Genomic DNA, 26,423 nt, shown 5'->3' with positions numbered 1-26,423 from the left:
GAAGGAATATTCCTATGATATTTTTAAGTTTCTGAAACGCAAGTTCAGTAAATTAATCATAAAATGAGTCGTATGACTTGAGTTCATGAACTCAACTCCACTTTATATGAATATTTCGAAGAGAATGGTTATGCTTATGCTTATGCCATGTGTATATATATATGACACGTGAGATTTTTACTCATTAAACTAATAAAGCACCCTTAGTAGCTAGTTAGTTGACAGGACAATGAGGACATACCCAACTCAATGGAGCCATGATTGCGTACGTAGTGTCGTTTGTGACCAATTTCACCTGTCCACCTCCAACTTTCTTCCTTCCTTTTCTCTTTGCATCTCCACATTCTTTCCAGTTTTATGTGTTTGTTGGCCATTATTAGTTTGCCTTATATGTAGAAGATTTTTAGTAGACTTGTCAACTTATATATAATAATAAACTGACAAGTCAAATTTACTTTATACGAGAATTTAAAATGAATTAATTTCGTTTAAAACAAATTACATAATTTAATTAACTTGTATTGCTCTATTAAGAATTATTCAAATGCCTTTTCAGCCCCCAAATAAATTTGAGACACTGTGGAATAATTAACACTTTGCCATGTTGGACCTCAACGTGTGATTATGGGATCAGAAACGTATACTTTGTAATGAAGGCATGTGCAACTTGACAACGACCAAATTAATCAAAGGGTTTGCTATGGATGTTAAGTTTTGTTCTTTTAGCATCATGATGTGAAGTTATTCTAGTTTAAGTAATCACATCAAATTTTAATATTAAATATATATCGTTATATTAAATACTTAAAAATAATTTATTTTTTCTATCATACTATTGGTACAAAATATTTATTATTTGTATTAATGATTAAATTTCGCTAAAAACCTAAATGACTATCTTGAATGAAATTTTTCTCTTAATTACCTTTTTTTTATCTATAAAACTCGTACTTAAAAAGAAATTTTTGGTATAGACAAAATAGTTTTGTTCAAATAGAGCAAAATTAAATGGTCTATCGTGGAGGATCCTAAGGCCATAAACCCAAAAAGAAAAACAATCTATTGTCTAACATACTGGACCGCTGGTTGGACTTGGGAGGGGAGATAGTGACCTATCTTGATTGCAGCAAAGTTGAGGCTGAAACCAATTGTAATTAGGGGGGTTGGGTTCAAAATTCTCACCATGAGTGAAGTTGCAGTACTGATCCGTGGCCATAATAAAATTGGTCCCGGGTCTGTGCTCCTCCATTCTGGTGCTTTCATAGGGCTGATTTCGTGGACCCTAAATCTGCCAGAGGTCCAGGCCCTTTGTTCTCTAGGAATGCAGTTGTCTTATCCCTTTCACCATAATTCCTGAGAGTGGAAGGAGAAAGATCGATGGGTGGGGTTATTAAAGAGACAACAACAAAAGCATGAACTCTCATTTGATGCCTTAAGCTGGACCTCACTTGACCAACTTCGTAAAAATTCTGAACTTGTTTACACTTTACATTTTAATTTTATCATCTTAATTATAATCATGGCAATGAGATTGACTCAAATTTTGTCACACAGATAACAGAGATTATATCTTCAAGTTCATTTTGTTTTGTGTGTATTGCTTTCGCCACATTGCATCAAATTTTAACAAACAATTTAAAAATGTTGACTCAAAAAAAGAAGTCATCAATATGGGTACGAGGCAAAGTTGCTTTATTACATTTTCACTATACTTATTACTCATTATTTTATCTTTTGGCATAGAATATGAGATGAAGAAACCACGATTTGAGACAAAGTTACATGCAATGCGAGTAGAGTTTCCACAAGTAACAAATTGGTTGGATCAAATTCTCAAGAGTAAATGGACTCAAACCTACGATGAAGGAAAATGATATGACCATATGATTACCAACCTTGTCGAATGTATGAATTTAGTTTTGAAAGGAGCCCGAGCATTATCTATTACTGCCTTAGTCAATGAAACATTTAATAAAATAAATGATTCATTTGTTACTAATGACATCAAAATCATGAATATGATAAAGGCAGAACATAGGTACTCTAAAGACGTATATGCCATGATACAAGAAAATTAACACATTGCTACCTTCAAAATGACTACAAACATCAAGCAGGTCAGTCACTACTTGAATACATGAGATAGACGAACCAATTCTAAATAGACCTAAAAATGTTCCTTGTGTAAAAGTGAATGACATAATCGTACTAACTATTCATACAAACAAGTACATGACTAATATAGTTTATACTTTTTATGTTTTTCTTTCATTTGTATTATGCATTTTATATTAATGTATTAATTATGTTGTTTTAAATTTTATTATGTTTTTTATTAATAGATTATCTAAATTTTAAATAAATAAAAACATTTAAATAAAACAATATTAAAAATATATAACATATTTTAAATAATAAAACCATAAAAAATATATTATTAATAAGTAAAATTAAAATTATTTATTTTACATTTAAATAATTTTCTAAAAAAATTAAAAAATTAGAAAAAATAAACCGTAAAAAAATTATAAACTTTGAAAAAAAAAACTAAAAACTTAAACATTAAAAAAAAAGAGGTTTACGACTTCAAAGTTGTTAAAAAAATTTCAACTAAAGTGATAATAATTTTACGACTTCAGTAAAAAAAATAGAAAGTCATAATAAGTGTTACAACTTCTAACTCAGAAGTCGTAACACCTGTTACGACTTACTCCCTCTTGAGTTATTTTTTAAAACTCACCCCTATTAGAAAATTATCCTTAAAAATACCCCCTTTTAATAAAAAAGCCCTTTTATAAACTAGATGTTGGGCCCGTGAATAAGAAAGAAAGTATGAGAGTAGATAGATTAAAAAAAATTAATTATCCATTTAGTTACTATAATTTTTAAATTTATCTCTTTTAGTTCTTATAGTTAATAAGTATATTTTTTAACTTATGAAGTTTACATTTTAATTCTCAAGAGGTCTTTGTCGTTAAAATTCTTTAACTAATAGAGTTAAAAAAAATTTAATAGCAGTAACCTTTTGAGAATTAAAATGTAAACTTCATAGACTAAAAAATCTACTTATTAAACTTAAGAGACTATAACATCCACTTATTAACAGTAGGACTACAATGAATATATTTATAAATTATAGGGACTAAATGAGTAATTAAACCTAAAAAATAAGAAAAAAATGTGAGCCCACCCACACCATACAAAATAATGACATTGAATTTCTTATAAATAATTATCGATATATTAAAAAAGGCTCAAATAAACTTATGAAATTATCCTATATTCTTTATAAGTTTTAAAAACTTATTTACTCACATATTATAAATTAAAATATATAAATTTTTTTATATTATAATATTGGTATAAAGTATCTATCAATTTTATATTCGTTGAAAAACTTAATTGATCATCTTTAGTGAAATATCTTATTTTAACTACTTTTTTTTCAATCCACAAAATTTAAACGGTAGATCTTACTTAAAAGAATTAAGTAAAAAGTCACTCAAATAAGCAACTTATTTGATTATCTAATATATATTTACGAGGTTAAAGTGACAGAAGCTCTAGCATTACGTTGTGCTATATATATGCAATTGGCATTAGTTAGGTCTTTTCAAAATACGATTTTTGAGACTGATATCCTTCTTTATCAGGCGTACGTGGACATTAACCAACTCATCTGCAAGGCTTTTTCATATAGCTATTTATCTAGCTAGTTGTGTCACTCGCCTTTGACATGGGAGGCCAAAGAGCAAAGTAATTATAGCTTGAGTTTTATGCTTATTAAAAAAAATTATTACTGATTTTTTAAAATAAAAAATTTTATACAGGTTAACTAAAAGACTTTACAGATGATTTTTTTATTTAAAATAAATAAAGTTTCTCTCAAATTTTACTTTAGACTTCAATTTTTATTGAGTTGTTGAAAACTTGAAATGTTAATTTAGTTGTAGACCATATAGCAAAATTATCTTTTATTAATTCAGATCCTTGTGTGTGGCAGCTGTAATGTCTTAACATTTTAGATCACAAGTCTCTTGCTTTTTTTTTACTATGTATCTCAATAAGACATTCTTAAAAATCATCTCCAAATTAAGGCCTTCTTTTATTAGCTAGAAGCCAAACATGATCTCCATATTAATATGAAAAATCTTAAAAAAAACATTTGATCTTGGAGCTTTATATGATTTCATGCTCATGAAAAACCCTATACACCTTTTCCTTTGTAACCAAATGAGTTAATGTCATTCTGTCTTGCTTCCTCTGTCAATTAAGTATATAGGATTGTATCAAGGAGAATGATATACTATTTCAGCCTCAATTATAAGAAGTAAAAAATGATTTAGGTTAATTAAGAAAGTTAATTAACCACATTTAATTATAACATTCTTAATTAAAAACTATTTTTTTAATTTTTCTTAAATCTTGTTGATATAAAGAATAAAAATGAGTTATTGAAATTAAAACTTCAACTAAATAAAATATATTTTTTTAGAGATAATAACATATAATGAGGCAAATTTAATCAAGATTTTCTTATATTTGAGATTAAGAAAATGTGATTTTTTTTTTTATATAACAAGTTTTGAATTGCTGGACAACCTTCTCTCTCAAAGCTTCCCCCTCATAACACCAACCACATGAGGGTAGATGAAAATAAACTTATCTTAGATAAATTACCTTCAATTACTGCACCATCTTTTTTGTTATTAACGAAAGTTTCACCTCCTTCCTTAATTTCCCCCATTATTGTTATTTAACATATTGAATTCATTACTATCCGTTTTGACACGCTTGATTGACGCCCCATCATTATGGTTATGGCCTTTAAAAGTACACTAGTATCATGTTAGGAAGATTTGTTTATTTGTTTTCTTTGCATAAGAACAAGACAATGCTCGTAAAGATGATTCTAGCTTTTGTTATTACTTTCATGGTTAGGGTTTGCTTGTTCACCCTTGTCATATGCACATGCTTGACTTGCCTTTATTACCTGACTGGGATGCTTTAGCCACTACTAAGTTGGCCACCATTCCTTGTAGTATGACCATAGTTGCCACATCTCTTACCCATTTTAGGATCACTTCGTTCTTGTAGTATGATGGTGTTTTTATCATGTTAGCGAGATTTGTTTAGTCATTTTCCTTGCATAACAACATCTTTCCATGATAGCCATTATTCTTGAAACATACTATCATTGTTGTAACATTTAGGCTTGATCCTATCGCCATCCTTAAACTCTATATGTTAATAAGATTACTTCTAAATAAGATCAATGCAATCACATCTTGGAAAATGTATGCCGAGAATTTGGTAGTTTATCATGAAATGAAACTTTAAAAGGAATATAACCACTCCCTCTATCCAACAGCTTCGACGAATGTGAAAAAGGGAGAGTGCAAAAAGGTGTATTCTCTCTTTCAAGACAAACCATTCAAGGATTCTCTTTAAGATCGAAAATATGAAAATGGGTAAGAATATAATTTGATAAATAAAATAATATATGTTTATTAATTAATACTACTTTCGGTTTTATATATAAAAAACAAATACATAATTTGCCAAGACCTATGAAACTAGTTAATTATAGTAATTAATATTGTCATAATTTAATTTTTATTTAAAAAAATTCATAGCATTCGATGGTTTAATTAGTAATTATTATATTTAGTATTACTCATAATTCAAAGGGTAATATTTTCAACTAACGGGTATGACTTATACTCTTTCCATTTCAAAATGACCGATGTTTTAACATTAAAAAAATGTAATGTTTTCAATTTTCAATTTCTAATGAAATATTAAAACTTTTCTTCCAAATTTGTCCTAAATAAATTACATCAATCTAATTATTTTAAGTATCGTGTCCATCAATTTTTGAACCACCACTATTAATCACCTAATGGTTTTCTTTTTTTACAGGTCACCTAATGGTTTTCTTTTTTTACAGGTCACCTAATGGTTTATAAGTAATAAATTTATGAAGAATAAGAACAATTTAGTAAAATCGTTTCAATAAATAACTTATTTATTATTATTTTTAATACGTGTTAAAAACTTAAACATATTTTTTTTTTTTGCAATGGAGAGAGTATCGTTAATAGCGGAATGGAAGCATTTAGTTTCATGAGAATGAATGAGTCATTAATAAACATTTAAAAGTATATCTAATTTCTTATAATTAACATTAACTTTTATAATAATTATTACCTTCAAATACAAAGATTTTGCATTGGTTAATATTGTAATTTCACACTAGAAGTACTATTAAATTCATAGTCCTATTTAATTATTAAAAAAAAATTATATCCTTCTCATTTCTCAGGTGGGTTCACTTCTTATAAAGTGGTTCTTAATCCATTTTTAGTGCATTCCACATGATTTCATTGAATAAAAAAAAAGTATATCAAAAGTCAAACTGTCATCTTAATGTTAAACGTAAAACATAAGGAACAGGACAAACCTTTTACTGAATAATAATAATAATAATAATAATAATAATAATAATAATAATAATAATAATAATAATAATAATAATAATAATAATAATAATAATAATAATAATAATAATAATAATAATAATAATAATAATAATAATAATAATAATAATAATATTTAATTATTCATTTGGTCTTTATAGATTATATTTTAGTTCTTTTTTAATCTTTATAGTTTGAAAGTGATTTTTTTAGTTCTTATGCTTTATATTTTAATTTTTTTTAGTCCTTATCATACTAATATTATTTATTACAATTAACTATAAAAATATTAACGTAATTCGTAACTAATTTATCACATGATAATTTGTAATGAAAAATAATTAATAATTTATAATTGATTTGTAACTAATTATTTTTATATTTTTTTATAATAATAATTAAAAAGTAATTAAAATAAAAATTATAAAGATTAAAAATATCACTTTCAAATTATAAGAACCAAAAGATAATTAAAATATAACTAAAATATTATTTTCAAACTATAGGAACTAAAAGAGAATTAAAATATAAATTATAAAAATTAAAAAAAATTACTTTTAAATTATAATAACTATATAAAGACATTATAATAAATAAAAGAATAATAATAATAAGCATGTATATCTATCCTTTTTTCCCGGTGTTATATATAGCTTCTCACTACTCAGTCAAATATTTGTTTTGCTGTGATAGTAGTAATACCACGCAGTCAATTCATGACAAGTATAGCTTTACTGTTTTCAAGAACCAGCATCGGAAAGCTGTGAATTTCCTGGTAAATCCAACTCAGGATTTTTTTATTACTGTGATAAATAATACTCAACTATACTGTCTGATAAACTTTCTGCTTCCATTCATTCTCACACTTCACAACCATTCCCCCTCCCTCCCTCAGACCACAACCTCCTCATTTAATTTTTAGGAATGTATTATTATGAAGTGACTTTTATTCCTTACTTTGCTTCAGCCATGCTTTCTTTAATATTATCTTCTTTGTCCATTGCCACTTATGATCATCAAATCCCGCAAAACTTTTCTGAAGATTTTGAAGACTGGATTCAAAATCTAAGGCTCCCTCTTTCACACTTTTTCTGAATTTCAGGCTTTCTAATTAATTCAAAACCTTTTTCCGTTTCACAAACGATTCCTTTGAATTACCATTCAGAAGAATAACGCTTTTGGTTCGGGATTTCATCAGCATCACCGCCCCGAACCGCTATCTTTTAACATCTCCACCGAACACTTGTCGCAAGAGCTCTTTATTGCTGCCATAGTTTGTTTATTGAGTGAGTTATTTCAAAAGCAATATAAATATAGACCAGACCCTGTTCACTCCAAGGTGTTATCTGTCTCACAAGTTGTGTGTTCTGTTCTGTATCGATTTCAGATTTTAGATTTCTTCTAGTGCTTTTGTGTTTTGTTGGAAGATGGCAAAGCTTGCAGTTCCACCTTTGCTTTCTCTAAGGCACTTGCTGGTGCTATCACTTGCTTTGAATGTGAGTTTGATTCTGAGGACTGTGTATTATGAGAGTGAAAAAGGAAGCAAAGGGTTTTGTTTGAACAAAAACATGATGGCGGATGCAGATTCTGATGATAGAGAGGGGCATCTTATCCACAAATCACGTTTGGCTATGTCCTCTACTTCGTCTCTCGTTAATTCTACTCGTGCAGATCATCCAGGAGGAAGGGAAACAGTGATCAACTTGGATCAGTAAGTGCAACCTATGATTAATGTTTCTTCTTCTTTATTTGTTTCCTTTTGATCATGTCGAAATGTCTGCATTAAGGTTGCCTAAGGTAGCTAATTTAAGTGTTGTTTGGGTGAGCAAAGCAACTTTTTTTAAGATTTTTTTGCATATTCACTAATACCCTTTTGAGAATTCCTTTTGATCTTCACATACACAGTAAACATTTTTTACCTTTTGGGGGGAGGGGGTGACGGGTGTGTATTTCCCGGTGACAAAAGCATAGGGAATTAAGATTAGGGTGATGTCACCGGTTTTTCCTTTTTCTTCTTCAGCAAAATCTCCGGCTAAAAAATATTAAGTTCAGTATTGAAAATATAAAAATATTTCTTATTTTCTTAAAAGTATTTAGATATTTCTTAATACTAATACTTAGTTAAGGCTTCCGTTTTATATTTTATTTTATGATTAAAATTTGTAAGTCTTGGTTTTCGTCTTCTTATGTGGGTGAGAGAGAGATTTGGCGATTCTGTTACTGTTTCTCACAGGGCCCGATTGCTTACGTCGTTCGTCTGTGCTTTGCTTCCTGCTCTAGTTCCTGGGAAAGACAGGGACAACTAGAGTCTTTACTCTAAATGACTTTTTTAAAATGTCACTGACCCTATATATATATAACTAAAGAAAAGATCTTACTAAGGAAATACCCTCCATTTAAGTTGCATTTAAGAACAATGCTCTGGTCCAATGAATTTATTTTAAAAATGAATAAATGAGAATGTTTGTATATTCAGTTTAATATAAATTAGAATGTATCATAAATACATGCCATTAAATTTAACTATAAATATATTGTTATTTAATTAATAAGAATTTTATTTTAAAGATATTTTTAATATTCAATACATTTGTACTTTTTAATTATTAAAAAACATTAAATATTTTATAATTCTAATGCAATAAAAAATTTATTTTAGAATTTGAATTTCAAGATCAAAATTTTATAATTGAAAAAATATTCCGCAAGGGAAATTGAGTCTAGTAAAAGGTCAGTCTCTCACATGTATTAAACTATTGATATATAAAGCTAAAATTTAATATAAAACATATAATAAATAGATGTAAAAAATTAAATAATATATATTATGATAGTTTGATTATCTGAATTAAACATATATATATATATTGGAATAACTAAACCAATATAATTTTAATCAGATTGGTGGAATTTGAATTAGTGGTAATAATTTTCAAAATCTATCAATCTAATTAAATACGACTGATTCAAATTTAGTTTTATTATAAATTTAGACTAATCATACTCATAAACACCCATATTTGCTCCGCTTATTGGAACTTGATCAGCCATGAAAATAGACCCTGATCAGAGCGCACCACCCATTGTTAGTGTTTTGTCATCTCTGTTCCCGAGTTGGAGGGTCGGAAGTTTGTTGGGGGGATATTTTGATTGTTTTCGGTTAGTAACAAGAAATAAAATAAAATTGATAATTATATTAATTAAAATAAACTAAAACACTCGTTTCCTTTTTTTATTATAAAATATTTATTTATTGATTATACTACTCAATTTTGACAAGGATAAATTGGAACTCATATTAATCAGTTTTTTTACAATTGTAGCAAATTAAATATCCTAGAAACAGCCTCGTGCAGACAATATGTCTTAGCAGCACTAGACACAACACTAGTGCTGTGCAATGTGGAGTCTAACGTAGCACCATGGGAGGTTCTAGTATTTTTATTTTACCAACAACATTAATATTATTATTATGTTCGTTAAGGTAGTCGTGGACCTCAAACTACTAAAAGCCTACACATCGTAACTGGGGCTTTTAAGAGCACAAGAAGGGTATAGAATAGCAATATGGACTGGCACAAACATAACATAATAGTTCTTGGAAGAAGAATTCAGTTGGTGGGGGCCATGTGCCTGATGCGCACACTGCAATACCATTAAGTATGTATAAGGACATCCTTATGGTGCCCTTTGCTATGAATGAAAGTGCGCATTGGGTTGTGAATTGTGAATTGTGATTTGTGATGAGAGAGATCTTTACAACTTTTGGCCGCCCCAATTGTGAAACACTCAAATGTTGCTGTTTATATGTGTCTTCTTTTTCCTTTCCTTTCCCTCTGTCCATATGGATCAACTACTTCGTGGGCCCTAAGTAAATGGAAGTCCATGTCTAACGTATTTTGTCTTTCTTTTCTTACCTTAGCATCTGCACTTCCTTATTTCTATCCTGCACATATTTTCTAAAATGTGTTTTTCAGAATACAATAAGAGGTGTTAAATTTGATAGTGGGAGTGCAGGAAACAAATGTCCTTAGCATACCATGCCACAGCCCATTGATATGATGTATTTCAAATGTCAAATGCAATCATCTACCTATCTATCAATAATCTACTATTATCTATTCTTCTAAGTTCTATCTAATCCTATAGATCCTTCGACCCAACATTTTCCCCTTTTTTTTCTCTTATCTTTTCTTTTCCAGTACCTTACCCCTCATCCATAATCCATGCAGCCATTAACTCAACGTTGTTTTCTTCAAGGAGTTCATCGATCACTCCTCCTCCTTTCTTTTCTTACCTGCCCCACTGTGCTTTTACTGTTTTGAAATCTACCCAGCTTATTTTTAACATATACTACTTTTATAGGGCCAAGTAAAGATTGTTCTAGGCCATTTATTCATAGCACCACGTTGTTTCAGATTTCAGATATCAGATCATGCCCTACATCTACATGGGTCGATTATATTATATTAGGCACTTTACAAGAAGGAAATGACAGATACAGCATGCTACATTGCTACATGCTGGATGGAATAAAACAAAACACGGTGCAATCATATGCCAACTTTATCTGTAATAATAGAAAATGATGATGAGCACAACATAATTAATAATGAAAAAAATGTTGGTAATTCTTTTAGTACATACACCTGTTTTATGTTTTGATTATTTTCCCTTCACGGCCATGAATTTTAATAAATATAATTAATGATGAACCTGTTACCTATTAGGACATTTTGTTTATATAGTTTGATTCAAGATGTTAATTAAATTTAAAATGCTGATGGTATGCAGTGGAGACCCAACCATATATGAAAGATTTTGGAGACAAGTGGGTGACAAGACCACAATCATAATTCCAGGATGGCAATCCTTGAGTTATTTTTCTGATGGCTCAAACATTTGCTGGTTTTTAGAGACCGAGTTTGCAAGGGAAGTAGTGAGGTTACATAAAGTGGTGGGGAATGCTGTGACAGAAGGTCGCCATATTGTTGTTGGGACAGGTTCCTCTCAGCTAATTCTGGCTGCCCTTTATGCCCTGTCCTCGCCTGATGCTGCTGAACCAATCAGTGTGGTATCTGCCGCACCCTATTATTCGGTGAGTCATATGCATGATCTAAAAGTATGCTATTAGGGTGATTGTTTAAGAGAATTTAATATTTCTATAAACTTTTTTATGTTATTTTAAAGGAATTCTATAATGTGCTCACTAACCAAAGTAATAATAATATATAATAAAAAAGGACTCGGCATTTTATATTTTAAAAGGTTAAACAGCATTTCTTTTGTTTAAATTGGTAGTATAAAGTGTTTGAGAGAATTACCAACATCATGTGTTATAGTTAGTAGAAAAGTAAATAATTATGTTTCTTAAACATGTGGTCAAAGATTTAATATTAAGAGAGATGAATTGTTTAAATAGATCTCAGTAATAGTTTGAAGAATTAGTCTTCGACTATCGACCTAAGAGATATTGTATTTCTGGCAAAAGAAAAAGTGTTTGATAGAATTTAGTATTTCGTTACTATTTTGAAGTTGTTTGCTTCTCATGTGCTCATACCAAATCTGCCTCCACTTTTGGTCCTTCTCGTTGTTTGCTTCACCAATGCCTTTCCCTTTCTCTCTATCTCTCGCATGGGCCTGAATCTGATCACATGAAGACTTGTGGTGAACAGTCGCATGTGCTGAACTGAAAAGGAGTAAAATTTAGCTACCAGACTATCAAAGATATTTTGAATCCAAACTAAACGGTCATTCTTGCAATTTATAAAGTACGTAAAGGATAAAAAAGGGTCTGGCTAATTAATTATTTAGAAAGTAACAAGCTATGCATATGCACCCCCTGAATTTTTAATAAAAAAAGGTTTATATGACTGGCAAGTGGCAAATTTAGATGCATTTAATATTTGGGGACAACATAAAAGCGTTCAATATTTCTATTACTTATATTTAGGGGAATGATTATGTATTGATTATCACCATTCAAAATTATTCTTTCTGATTTTGTACATGCACTTGCAGAAGATCGAATAACTCTAAATTTTCGTAATCAATCTTTCTAAAATTCAATAAAGGTAGTATTAAATATTTTCATGTTTTTAACATCTCAATTAAATACTTCCATTTTGTTTTGGATTATACTTGTTTTGTTAGCTAGGAAGACATAGCAAAACTCCTTGGAGAATCCTAAGAGTGTTCTACTTCTATATTAAAAGTAAATTTGTTACCTTGTTTTTAGTTTGATAATAAGTTCATGGTTTAATGTTGTATTGAATTACTTGCAGTCCTACCCATCAATGGCAGATTATCAGAAATCAGGCCTTTACAAATGGGCTGGTGATGCAGAGAATTTTGACAAAGAGGGTCCTTATATTGAGCTTGTTACTTCTCCCAATAACCCTGATGGACATAGAAGGGAAGCTATGGTCAACCGAAGCCAAGGACTATTGATTCATGACCTTGCCTATTATTGGCCTCAATACACTCCAATATCATCCCCTTCAGATCATGATCTCACTCTTTTCACTGTCTCAAAATCCACTGGTCATGCAGGAATGCGCATAGGGTAAGTTGATAACAATACTTTTTCAGCCTCAATTGTTCATGTGGACTACTCCTTTTTAGAAGTTAACTCAATAACATAAAAGAGGATAATTAAGGATAGCCATCTGGGCATGACTAGGATCTGGTGGAAATTACGATGTAAAGATCTGGTATAGTTTTACACAATTATTGTTATTACATCATTAAAATACTTTTCATTTAAAACCTTTTGACTATGATAATAGTAATACAATAATACTCATCCTAGCCCCTAGGAATATACTGTTTAATGATGAAGTAAAACATGACAAATGCTTAAATAATAGTGCATAAGATTTTTATCAAAATTAAACTGAAATGTAATTGATGATATAAATAATTTTCTTAATTAAAATTTTCGCATTTATTTTCTAGGTGGGCTCTTGTCAAAGATAAAGGGGTAGCAAAGAAAATGACTAAATTCATAGAGATAAGTACAATCGGTGTCTCGAAGGATTCTCAACTCAGAGCTGCCAAAGTTTTAAAGGCAGTGTCTGACAGCTGCGAACATGAAAACTCCCAATATGAGGAATCATTTTTCATGTACAGCTACAACATAATGTCACAAAGATGGAAGCAACTGAGAGCAGTAGTTGAGGCCGGTGATTTGTTCACTTTGCCACAATTTTCTCCTGCATTCTGCACCTTCTTTGGTCAGGAGACGGAGCCTCAACCAGGTAATTAAATTAACAAATTTGATTCAGAAACTTTGTCTCACCATGTATTTTCATGTGTGGATGTGATTTTTTATTCCTTTGTTAATTATTTTGTACCTACCTTGCAGCTTTCATATGGCTGAAGTGTGAGGGAGATATAGAGGACTGCGAAAGCTTGCTTCGAGAACACAAAATTATATCAAGAAGTGGGAAACACTTTGGGGCTAGCCCAAAATACGTAAGAATTAGCATGCTGGATACTGATGAAACTTTTATACAGTTAATAGATAGACTATCAGCCATACAACAAGGAGAATAATGAAAAATTTATCCTTGATGTATATGTATAACGAATAAAAAAGTCATAGTTCAAATATAAATATTCGGCCGTGCAATTTCTCATTCCATACATAAGAATATTTTCTCTTGGGGTTCAAATATGGGATGCTTAACCGATTCTAAAGAATCAAAACAATCCTAATTAACAACATATGGAAGTTATCATCTCAATGAATAGAAAGACTATATGTTCTGGGTCACGCTATGGATTTAAAATCAATGATGGGTGAGACAACTGATTGGATCATTTAAAAACTTATTTTGGTGTTCAAGATATATAGAACTTTAGTGTGGTTATTCGATCATATTTTAAGTGAACAATAATGAGTTTTTTTTTTATATTTCTCTAACCGTAATAAATTGCTGTATGAAATAAAGTTCTCATATAAAATATCTGCAGAGCTCTATTGTTTTAGGTTTTTGATAATTTTGTGAAAACTTGATCTCAATCAACTAAAATTGAAATTGAAGTGTAGTACACTTTACAAATTAAGTAACAGTAATTGGAAAGCATAAGCATTGCATTGCATTTAAACTCTATTGCATACAACACACTAGGTTTAGGTTTACTACATACTAATACCAACACTTTGACATCACAATCCACAGTAAAGCAGGCTTTAGAATAGTTACACTAAGGAAACCCTCTTTTCCTTCATGGGTTAAAACTTTCCGCACTCCTATTGTTACTCCCTGCACTTCCTGTTGTATTATGAAAAGCTTATTCCAAAATAGGAGTTGCATTTCAGAATGAACTTTTCATAATGAAATAGGAAGTGCAGGAAACAATTTGGGAGTGCATTAAGCAAAAGCCTCCCTCATGAACATGACTCCTTCGTGGCCATAGCATAACCGAACAAACTCACTCACGAGGTTGCTACGCTTTCTTTGTGGGCTTTTCTTGTTTCACTAATGTCTTTCTGGGCCTTGGTTGCGGTCTCTTTTTGGGCCTGATGGACTGTTTCCTGGGCCTGACGCACGGCTTCATCGGTTTTCTGGGCCACGCGGTCCGCGTCGTCCCGAGGACGTTGCGGGTGTTCCGGTGAGTGTGAGCGGCGGAGATTGGTGGCTAACCAAGCAAAGGAAGAGATGGAGGTGATGCCGAAGACTCCGGATGTGAGGAAGCCGGCGACGGCGAGAGCGATGAATAGGGCCGCGGGGAGCAAGACGGGGCTGAAAATGACGAAGAGTGGGGTGACGACGGTGAGGCTGATGACGGTGGCGGAGAGGGTGAGGCCGACGAGGATGAGAAGAGAGACGCCGAAAGGCACGAGGGCGGCGAGGACGAGAACATTGGAATTGGAAGGCTTTCGCTTCATGTAGTTGTCTTGTTGCTGTGGGTCTGCCATGGGAGGAATTGAAGCTAGCTATGTATGTGTAAGAGGGATTGTGGGGTATGGAAAGCGAGAGAGGGGTGGTGATGAGAATTTAAGGAAGAGGAAGGTGGTGACACGTGGAGAGGGTGATGAACACTTGGGAGGAGGCTTGCATGGGAAGAGGTACATGTCGTTTGATAGCGAGGAAAGGTGTTAGCGTTGCACTGTGTCAACAGTGAACGTATACAATGCTGATCCATCGGTGCATGCAAATTCATTTATATATTCACCGCATTATATATACCGTCCTTTGATGAAAAGACAAATATATTGTTTTCTTGGTCATAAAATCTCATATAGTCATACCTAAATAGTTTGTGTTGGATGTGGATTGTTGATTATCTTTCCCTTTTCATATTTTTGCAATAGACTTATGTGACCCGAATCTTTTATGTACTAATTATTAAAATATTTATTATGAATTATTGAAGATATAATAATAATATATGTGAATTACATATTGTTTTAGATGAAATTAAAGATAAGATTGACACCCTCTAATGAGTTGGGCGAATCATCCAGAGAATGGTTCATTGAGAGGTTCTTATCCATTCTAAGAGGATAATAAATTTGTTATAAAATTAAGTAAAAAAAATTTTAACACTCTATGACGGTCTCTCTTAGTCACGTTCTCCCGTGGAAAGTGAGGAGTAATCCTTTCAAGGATTTCTATGGTTAAGCTACACTCATGGGGATGAATGTGAATCGAGGTTAGTGTTTCATAACCTTCTACGTTTTATCATTATACTCACATGTTATAATTTGTATTTATGAGATGATTGTCTTATTATTTTTCATCACTAACAATAATTAATAAATAAAATTTGTTAATAAAAGAAAAACAAAAAATTGCTCATAAAAAAAAGAAAAAAAAATCGAAAAAAGAAGAACAAGCTCGAAAATTTATCTTAAATAATCTTAGCCTGTCCATATTCTAACCGTCATAATATACAACAAATGTTATCTCTGGATACTTAATTTGCTTTCTACTTTGTGTATACACTGCACCGGAGTCATCTATTATTGTTTTTATAATGATTCATCTATTGTTATTTTGATATATTGTGGAGAGCTAAATAATTCGAAGTGCTCTAATGTATGTTTTTGGTACAAAAGCTTAATTTTTTTTTTATCTTAATAACGATATTATTTTTATATAAATTCATATAAGGAAATGAGTTTACATATTCACTATTTTTGTGTCTTTTTAATTTTAAATTTTCATTATTCTTAATTTTACAGGATGCAAAAATTAAACTCATGTATAGCATTTTTCTTGCATTAATTGAAGTGGTCGCGCAATAATTATAAAAAAGAATATATTTTAGTATATATTTTTCGAATGAAATACTAATAAAAACTAGTCAGATAACTTCAGGACTTACTTCTTTTTAATGTCAACATCAAAATACTTTATATTAAATTCTTAACAAGATATATAAATTGAAATAAACAATATTTTTTATTTTTAAGTCTGATAATTTTTATTCTACATTCACGTGTATAAAAAAAGTGCACAGAGGAAACTATATAAGAAAAAAGAGGCTCTTGGCCCAACTTTAGAAGAAGAAATGTCCAGTGTTTTGATCCATCTAATTCTTTAGTTAATGGTATCAACCCCTACCTGCAAAATTTAAGCTCATGATTTTGAACCCATATGTCCAAACCAAGTGTTCCTTATTTAACGGGAGAATTGGGAGAATTTTATTTAATTTTTATTGTGTATAAAATTTTGTTAGACCAAATAATAGTCACCAATCACGAGTGAAATGAGACAAGTGCAAGCCACGTTGAAATGACCCATTTTCTTAATTATGTCAGAATATAAATGGCCGGATATCATCCGGCATCTTTGATTTCATGTTTCGGATGTAATACTTTACATTTCAGATATATTTTTTAGAAATTAATAATTATAATTTTTACATCTCAAACCTAATTCTTCCATACTCAGTTTTCAAGCTCATAACATGTGTTCTCAGAAAAAAAAATTACGAGATATTTTTTCTAAGATACAATCAAACATTAAAAATATATATTTTTTGGACAAGTATTTTCAACTGTAGTTGGTTGTTTGTAAAAAAGAAAAAAAATCCTTCTATTAGATTATTTATTTATGTATAAATTAATATTAATTAAATATTTATGAAAACTGTATATACTATATAGGTTTGTTCCGGCCAATACCTAAGAGGCACAAAATTTATTAAAGCATATTGACCCATTAATTAAGCATTAAGGGGATGCACACATGGATCACAAAAAAATATGAGAAAATATTAAATATCAATCTCTCTCAAAAATTATAAAAGGCGGGAAAAGTGTATTAATGAGCAATGCATTTGATGACACCCCTCACAAGAAGTGCAGTATAAAAAGAAAGTAGAACAAGTATGGTAAGTATGAATCATTATCAAATTTGTTGGAGTCTTTGCAAGTGACTTCAGCTACTTTGGAGGACAAGAGCAACACGAACTTCGAAGCTCTAGCAAACTTGCTACTTTGCTAGGCAACACACATTGAGACCATTTGGTTGGTATCGAATAGGGCATTTATTTGAAATCAATCCCAACCTGATTAAACACAATGACATATGGAAAAAAAGTATAATTTTTTAAATAGGTATATATATTTTTTTGGGTGATCATAAATAGGTATATATTAATAATAAAATTTCTCAACTTAATATATATTGTACTATTTTTGTATATATGATATGTTATTTATACTAATATTATTTATCTTGAACTGTAAAAAAATATTTATCTTGAAATATATTTTATAAATATACATTAATTGTATTTTTATACTTATTTTATTATGATATAATTATATTTAATGTTAAGATAATCATATTCACGATCTGACCTATGTATATCAAATTCAAAATATAATAGAAATTAAATTTAAGAAACACCCTGAAACCCAATTTTGTTACAAGTAGTCCATGTAGACGCATGCCAAAAAAGATGACAAACACAACAACTTTTTTCTTTAAAAAAAAAAACTAAATTGGATATGATAATTAAAGATATGTTATCATGCGAGAACCTAGAATCCTTAAATCATGCATAAATATGATACAAATTAAAACTTATTCATCAATAGACAAGGTAGGAATACATGATGACTATCTTCTTCAAAAGAAAATCCCATCACACAAGACATATGCCCTACACTTGAGGCAATATTCATCTTACATAGATTAACTCGAGTTAGCAACCTATCCAAAATAACCCGCCAAGATAATGTGTAAAAACACTTTGAGTATAATAGAGCTCTTCCCAAAAATTTAAAGATAAAAGGAGAAGAGTGCAAACTCCTTTATATCATATATGTTAGTAGAAAATTGTAAGCTGATTTAACTAAATAATGTTCAAAGGGGTCTTCCTTTCATACCAATTAATCCAGCAAACTTCTATACAAAGAGAGAGATCTCAAGGACTAGATCCATGGGTACTCAGATTGATGTTTTCTATGACTCGTAAAAAGTAATGTCAGGTTTAGAGATGTAAGATCTCTCCCCACTCCTAAACTTGTTCTGATGACATATATGAATTAAGATTTTTCTTATGCCTTCATTTTTTAAAATTATTAAAAAATAAAATAATTTTTAATAGTTAAATAATAAATGTAAAATTATAGATTTAACTTATAATATAATTCTTATTTTTTTATTTTTAAGTCCTTTGTTATTTATTAATTTTTATATATCATTTGAATTAAATTATAATTAATATATTAATATATAATAATTTATTTTAAAATGCATAAATAAATCAAAATTTTTTAAAAAAATTGTGGCGGGTGAGTTTCTTCTGACCTCATAAAATCTGATAGATATGAAATTTGAGTTTAAAAATCTCAAACATACCTCTTTTAATATGAACCTGCCTTACCTTAGTGAAGGAGAGTAGAGAGACTGAGAGCCTAACTGCTCCGTTGTCATGCCTTGATTGGCCAACAACTTCTCTTGGCAGACACATACAAAAAAAAAATAAAAAATCCTTCCTTCACTTTCAATTATTATGAAACTACTCACCCATTTCAGCCGCACAAACCTTCCCTCTTTATAAGGACTTGATACAAGAGTGGGAAAAAGTGCATCAGACTGATCATATAGGCTGATTGCACTGATATAAATTATTGGAAGACTACTGTTTGATTCTTAGAGGCAGAGAAGAAGAAAAAAAAAGTTTGACTAACGACTTAATAAGTGAGTGATAAGAACTGTACCATATGAATGATCTCGGCGTCCCCCTTCCTCCTTCAATAAATATTTTGATTTTCATTTATAGTAAATCAGAAATTAAGAACCAGTTTCTTACAAATTAAAAAAATGATTTTGATTTAAAATAATCTAGTATTTATTTTTTAGAGATTAAAAAAAACTAATTTATGTTTATTTACCACGTAAAATTCATTTTTTTTAAAACAATTGATTTTATGAGAAACTATTTAAAATAGTTTCTGATTTTAATCATTTTTAGATTCCTTTAAACTTATGATTATTTTTAAAAACTGAAACAATTCTATGAAAAACTTCTAAAAGTGATAAAAAAAATTAAAAAAAATAAGTGATTTTTACAACCAAAAAAAAATGTAACCAAACGGGTATAATTTATATATATGAATTTCCTTAAATCAAGTTCAGCCATTTTAAAATAAAAATAAAAAAAAACTTAGATACGTTTGTGTAAATAAAATTCATAAATTTCATTAACAATCATAACATTATGGAAAGCTTTATAATTGCTCTAACCTAAGGATGGAAAAGTTTCATAATTTCAATAGCAAGTAGCAACTATCATGTCATCTAAATGTGTATATCATGTGCTAGTAAAACTAGTCAATTTCCTTATATAGACCTCCTTTTTTGTTTTTTAGTCTAGATTTATTCCGGATTGGGAAGATTTTTCATTTTTAAATGACCTAATACAATGCGATAGCTTAATTATGAACAGCCCTTTTATATAAACAAGGCGATATGTAGAGGATTAATATTATTTGATCTTTACATCAACAATAGCTTAATTATGCATTTGGGATGATTTATTTGTTTACACTCATGAGCATTTATAGATGCTTCAATGACTAGGACAAAATGTGAAGAACTTTGAAGGTATGCATTCTTCAAGCCGTATATAAAACTTCACATGCATAAATTTGAAATGAATTACAAGGGTATGAAAATGATGTTCAAATGAAGATGGCAAGTGTAATAAAACCCAGTCATGATATATACGTTATTATCAAGACTCACAGTCACCTTATGAATGATGACCAATTTCATTAATTAGCAGTTTGAGTTATGCTTTTTCAGACCTTGGAATATTTTTGGTACATACAATTGAAATGGACACATCATATGTGCACGTATACTTGTCTCAACGACTGTCTGTAAATACTATTAGGGTGACAATAGACTCGTTTGTCTCTCTTGACCATAATGTGACGAATGACGAAGTACATTAGTACACATGTTTGGGTCTGTGTGTGTGTGAGAGAGAGAGTGTGTGGAAATTAAACCACATAACGCGAAAGATACAAGTCCCTGGACCCATTGTGGGCTTTTCTTAGGTGCACGAGGACATAAAGAATTTGTTGTGGGGGCTTAAATAGGGATAGGACCCCCCCACCCCCCTCCCCACATGCTTTGCTTGTCCTTTCTAATAACTTCACCCTGCAAATTTTCACCTGCTCTTTGCTTCTTTTCCACGTCTTAGTACTGCAGAGAGTGAAGAAGATTGATGGGTTTGATGGATTCTGAAATTATAACTATTGCATTCATTCAGAGAAACAACAAGTTCAGAAAGCCATACTCACTTTTTTCTCTGAGCCACAACAGTGTATGTATATATAACATTCACACCCCTTAATTTCCTTTGGTTATTTATTCATTCGCCAAAAAAAAAAAATTATTTATTAAACTTTTTATTAGTTCCAACCGCAATATTGCTATAATCTAATCTTATTTATACCCATTAAAAGGGACTTGACGGTGTAAGGGGGGAGATATTCTGAGTGAAAGTTGATCAGGGATTAGATTTGCTTCACAAAAAATTCCAAGAAAGAAAAGGTTGAGGCCTTTGGTGATCTCGAGGAGGAAAGCCGGGTCAGGGTGACTCTCACAGTCATAGTCATATCATATATTATAGAGTGAGAAAAGAAAGAGAAGGTTATGAATTGGAGGTCTTAATATGGATGTGACTCTCTCTCGCTCGTGTCCCTTATATTCTTTCAAGCACAAGAGAAGAGAGGGTGGGGGGAGGAGGGTGGCTTCTGACTTTTTCTTGATTTTAATGAGAGTAACAGTGTCTGTGTGCTGTCTGCTGAGTGCTGAGAGAGGGTGTAAATAAAGTGACTGACAAAAACTGAAGGGAGAAACAGAAGATGTTTTCAGCATTTAGCTCTGTACTTACCACTGAGACTGCAAAGACACATGAATATTATTCATAATTTAGAGAGAGAGAGAGAGATAAATAATCGAAGGGTTGTTCCAATTTTCATGATTTCAATTGAAGTTCTCCTCCTCTTTCTTTCTTCTTATCTTTGGAAGAAAATAAAAACTATACAATTAGGCTAACTTTGTAGCTTGATGATTTATAATTACACGTATATAGGATTAAATGAATGACCCGCTTGCTTTCTTTTGGTAAGATGAAAGGTTTCGTTGCTTTTCTTCAGGGAACTGAATTGATCGTGGAAATAAAAAACCCTAACCCTATGCCTAGCTATATTTTTTCACTGGGATTAAGATTTTTTATTTTTTTTTAATGCTGCAACTTCTGGGATTCTGATCTCACCAGGATCGGATCAGAATTTTACCTGCCAAATTGCAAACTAACATTTGCCTAGATAAAAACAATCCAATGAAGATGTATAAAGGCAATTAATGTTTTCCAATTATATTCAATGAAGCTACGTACATAACATTTTTATATCTATATAGTTACAATCTAAAATAATTTATATTAATTTGAATGCATGCAAGTTGTTGTCAATGTAGCTGCAGTATATGAGAGAGAGGGAGAGGGGGTCACATTCATACTGTTTCACAGTATTGTCTGGAGGTGGTGTTGGTGGTGGATAGCAACAGTTTCGAAGGGCTACCCTGCAGGGTACATATATATATCTTCGAAGGATATAGATGAAAGAGAGAGAGAGAGAGAGAAAGAAAAGCTGAAAACCCTAAGGATGTATGAACTACTACTAGCATTACTTTATGTATTGGATCCAACAAGGACAGCGACTGTGGCTCACTATTTCAGATATTTTATGACTAAAGAAAAGTGGAGATGGAGCTAAGCCTCAGTCTCACGGGAAGACAATGTTTTAGACCGAGATATTCATCATCTTACCTTTTTCTCAGTACATGATGAAAACTACAATTCAAACTAGCTTAGATTACAGCAGAGACACAAGTTCAGAAAAAACACTGCTCGTTTTTCCTGTTAGTTGAGTTCATCGAACACCATACCCGATGCTACTAGCTCAATGTATCTCTTCAAAATTCTAAAAGATATGGCTGGCTAGCAACATGATGATGTGTTGGATTATATGATCAGGAAGACATACTTTTACATGAAAACTACATACATGATAGCTGAACTGGAGCTTAATATCTTGTCTTTGTGTCTGCAGTGACTGTGACATTTATTATATATTGCAAGTAATTAACTCGATCCCCTCAAAAGTCTTGACAGTATTAATACTTGGGGAAATTACTAAGGCAAGGAAAATTATAATTTTATGTGAACTCACAACGGATGGTTTAAGAATTCGAATCTAGGTTAGAATCACCTATATAAACCTGGTAATTACTAATTAGATGTAAAAACACAAAAATAATTAAAAGGGTGGTCCACAAATAAGACTAGGAAAACCAGGCAGGAATATATAGCCTGAGTTGGACCAAGAGTCTAAACCATAGTTTTTACTTATTAGGCGTTACAACTAACTAATGTTACTGCTTACTTGTTTTTAATCATAAAAAACAATATGACCGAGAAACATGTCAACTCAGCTTCACATTGCACATGCCTAGAGTTGCATCAATACACAATAAGAGGTCTAGTAGCCACATACATTACACTATGCATGTTCTACCAACTTATTTTAGGCTCTAAAGAAAAAGACTACCTAACTCCCTGGCTACAAGTTTTTAAACAATACAAAGTCATCAAAGGAAACAAATAAAATTAAGAGTCTCATAGCTAGAAGTAGAAGAGTCCAGCACTAAGGCTACACAGCTAGCCAAGAGTCCAAAATAGACACATATAATATAATAACACCACACCATCATCAGAATATTGCAGGCCACGCCTCAAAAAGCATAAAACCCTAGAAGGGTTAATACTGCAAACTTAATTTTCACAAATTACCTCCTCCTCCTGCTCCCTCACTGATATCCTCCGAGGAGGTATCAGTCCAAGGAAGAGCATAAGGAAAGGAATAAGCAGTAGCAGTAGTAGACTGGTGGCGATAAAACCCACTTGCTAATTCGTTGCCAAATCTTGCACTAAACTGCCTCTGGGGAACATGGTGAAATGAAGCAAGTCCTGGTGGCACAGAAAGTGATGCTGGAGTGATGTCAGTGTAAGAATAGCGTAGCAGATCAGCATTTGCAGCATCAAGCTCCTTTTGGAGCCTTTGGACTTGTCTCTGAAGGAAAGAGATGGCTCCTACACAGCCATAAACTGGGTCCCTCACACGTGCCTCTGCCTCATAGGCGAGGGAGTTCACTGCATCCTCCCTCTGGTGAGGGAGGAGTTCATTGAGGAGCTTGGTTACGTTGCTGGCACCAAAGATTTTGTGGACGTTTGCGAACTTTTGAGGCTCTTCGGGTGGGAAGTATGGCGCAAAGATGCATCCTGGCATGCATTTCCTCCTCAAGAACTTGCAGGCTGCACATGGAGAGTTGTAAGAGCTGGATGATGCCATTTTCCCTGCACTAGAGAAAGACTGGCATGAAACCAACAAACAACAAACTTCATATCTATCTCAAGTTCTTCAGTAAGCAGTTCTATATTCTAACTTCTTAATGTATATCAAAGATGAATATGGTCCAAAAACTGGATCTGATGCAAGTTTAGTTGCACCTCTTAATATGTATTCCACTTTTTTTTTTTAATATAAGCCTTAATGTATTCCACTATTCTTTGTTCTCGGATCTTCATTATTATGGTTGCAGAATACATATATCAGTGATACTATAGTAGTCAGAAAAAGCTTTTCTAAGGACTTACAATTGGAATAGTATTAGTCCTATTATATATCATTAGTGATTACCCTTGAGGCTTTTATTCATCTCTCCAAAATCTTCCCAGACAAACAACCCTTAACTCCCACTCTTTCTTTACATATGTACATATATACATGCAACAAGATTATATATGCTGGCTAGCATAAATTCAAAGATTCGTTGTCGCTTTCAAGTATAAAATATTATATATGATTATCTTTATCCTTGCTTATTTCCTTTTCTGAAAAAGATGTGTTTTCCTTCTTTCCTCTTTTTCTTTTTCTTTTTCTGTTCATGGCAAAAATAAATAAAAAAGAATCAGTAAAGAATTCTTAATTTTAAGCATGTTATCTTCAAAGTGTTACTCTGAATTTCTCCTTAAGTTTATGGGTTTGTTTCTTCTGCTTTATTTTTACCTTATCTCAGGAAACATTATATATTGAATGTTTATACACTGCGGTGAAAATAACACTTTATCTGTATAAATGTTTCTTCTGCTGAAGAATTAATTGAGCTGCATGACGAGGTAGCAAGTCATAATTTCCTTCTGAAAATATTAAATAAGTCGATCAAGCTAGTAGGGATCTGGCTTCTGCAACAAGCCATGATAGTATTTCATGACTGCATACAAAAAAAACCATAAAAATGGAAAAGCCCTAAAAAAGCATCGTTTTACTTACTTTACTTGAAAGACACACAAACAGAGAAAGAACTATATATGCATAAAGAAAAGGAGTAGAGAAGAAAGCAGCACAACACATAAACATGATTTTACCTGTTTTTGATGTAGGTTTCTTTGGTATATAAGATGAACTAAAAGGGAAGTACCTTTTTTCCCTTGTTGGAGGTCTTTGAGAAGCTGTTCTCTTTTTCCCTCTCGAGACAAAGTAGCCTAAAGCCAACGAGAGGTATAAGCCTCAGATTTGTTAAAGGATGGAGCACTCCTAAAGAGGAAACCCTAATTGAAAGTGAGTCACAAGGGGAGAGCGACAAACAGATATAGTGTGTGTGTGTGAGAGAGAGAGAGAGAAAGAGAGTGAGTGAGAGAGTGATGAAAAGCTGATAATTAAGTGGTAAAAGGTGATAGTAGTAGAGGGGGGAAGGCAAACAGCATTGAGTGGATGGAGAAAGAATGGATGCAAAAGACAAAGGTAATAAATGGAGTTAGACTAGAAAGAATAACCATGACCTTGCATCCAATAATAATATGTATCAGGAATGTGGGTGGGGATGTTTTACATTCTCCATCCTACTCCAATTCATGCACTGAAACGGATTTGTAATTTTGGAGAAAAAAAAACCATCAAACCTCATTTCTTAACACAGGTAAAGGGCATTCACTAAAAGGCCCTAAATGGTGTTTGAAAATCAAATGAATAGGAAGGGTTAATAGACTATAATAGAAAGAAAATAATTAACACCGTAAAAAAGAGTAAAAAAAAAAGGGAGTGGTGTCACATATATTATTGAGGAAGATCGAATTGATAATTATTAACACCGTGACCAGCATATTTTCAAGCCTGTCGAGAATTGCTTAGTGGTTTGCTTTACTATCGTGTTGTACAAGGCCACAAAGGGTAACAACGATGCGTGTGTACGAACGATCATTTTTGGCACCAGGAGCAGAGATGGTTGGACTTTTGTGTATCAATAGATCATAATCTTCCCTATACTCTAAACAATGATGATGCAGTTGTTATTATATTTGCAAAATCCGCATGATATATACATATGGCAATGTGTTAAG

The 26,423-nt window shown here is 31.5% G+C and overlaps 3 protein-coding genes across 6 annotated transcripts; 1 reads left to right on the top strand and 2 right to left on the bottom strand.

Annotated features, from left to right (window-relative positions):
• Window positions 1–7,213: 7,213 nt before the first annotated feature.
• Window positions 7,214–14,112, top strand: LOC100818522 (tryptophan aminotransferase-related protein 2). The gene is made up of 6 exons (XM_006600563.4): window positions 7,214–7,765; window positions 7,867–8,190; window positions 11,274–11,577; window positions 12,764–13,044; window positions 13,437–13,738; window positions 13,846–14,112. The coding sequence occupies exons 2-6, from the start codon at window positions 7,907–7,909 to the stop codon at window positions 14,034–14,036; spliced, it is 1,362 nt and encodes a 453-aa protein (XP_006600626.1). The 5' UTR covers window positions 7,214–7,765; window positions 7,867–7,906; the 3' UTR covers window positions 14,037–14,112.
• A 447-nt stretch (window positions 14,113–14,559) lies between these two features.
• On the bottom strand, window positions 14,560–15,778 carry LOC100776469 (oleosin H2). Its single transcript, XM_003549560.5, has one exon. The coding sequence runs from the start codon at window positions 15,403–15,405 to the stop codon at window positions 14,923–14,925; it is 483 nt and encodes a 160-aa protein (XP_003549608.1). The 5' UTR covers window positions 15,406–15,778; the 3' UTR covers window positions 14,560–14,922.
• Window positions 15,779–23,434: 7,656 nt separating this feature from the next.
• Window positions 23,435–25,978, bottom strand: LOC100775922 (LOB domain-containing protein 25). 4 transcript variants are annotated; one of them, XM_041011114.1, is made up of 2 exons: window positions 25,452–25,978; window positions 23,435–24,385 (listed from the first exon to the last, which is right to left on the bottom strand). In XM_041011114.1, the coding sequence occupies exon 2, from the start codon at window positions 24,373–24,375 to the stop codon at window positions 23,806–23,808; it is 570 nt and encodes a 189-aa protein (XP_040867048.1). In that variant the 5' UTR covers window positions 24,376–24,385; window positions 25,452–25,978; the 3' UTR covers window positions 23,435–23,805. The 4 variants fall into 4 exon arrangements, with proteins under 4 accessions (XP_040867048.1, XP_040867049.1, XP_006600622.1 ...); XM_041011115.1 differs by having other exon boundaries at window positions 23,435–24,380; XM_006600559.4 differs by having other exon boundaries at window positions 23,435–24,380; window positions 25,505–25,977.
• Window positions 25,979–26,423: the final 445 nt, after the last annotated feature.

Source organism: Glycine max, chromosome 17 (genome assembly GCF_000004515.6).
Source record: "Glycine max cultivar Williams 82 chromosome 17, Glycine_max_v4.0, whole genome shotgun sequence".
Classification (NCBI taxonomy): Eukaryota; Viridiplantae; Streptophyta; class Magnoliopsida; order Fabales; family Fabaceae; genus Glycine; species Glycine max.
Note: the sequence above shows the minus strand (reverse complement) of the source record. Positions and strands in the feature narration are given on the sequence as shown.

Coding starts and splice junctions, on each gene's coding strand:
- LOC100776469 (XM_003549560.5), bottom strand. CDS start 15,405: ATGGCAGACCCACAGCAACAAGACAACTACATGAAGCGAAAGCCTTCC.
- LOC100818522 (XM_006600563.4), top strand. CDS start 7,907: ATGGCAAAGCTTGCAGTTCCACCTTTGCTTTCTCTAAGGCACTTGCTG. Junction 13,045..13,436: donor CATGCAGGAATGCGCATAGG/GTAAGTTGATAA, acceptor TTTATTTTCTAG/GTGGGCTCTTGTCAAAGATA. Junction 13,739..13,845: donor GGAGACGGAGCCTCAACCAG/GTAATTAAATTA, acceptor CCTACCTTGCAG/CTTTCATATGGCTGAAGTGT.
- LOC100775922 (XM_041011114.1), bottom strand. CDS start 24,375: ATGGCATCATCCAGCTCTTACAACTCTCCATGTGCAGCCTGCAAGTTC.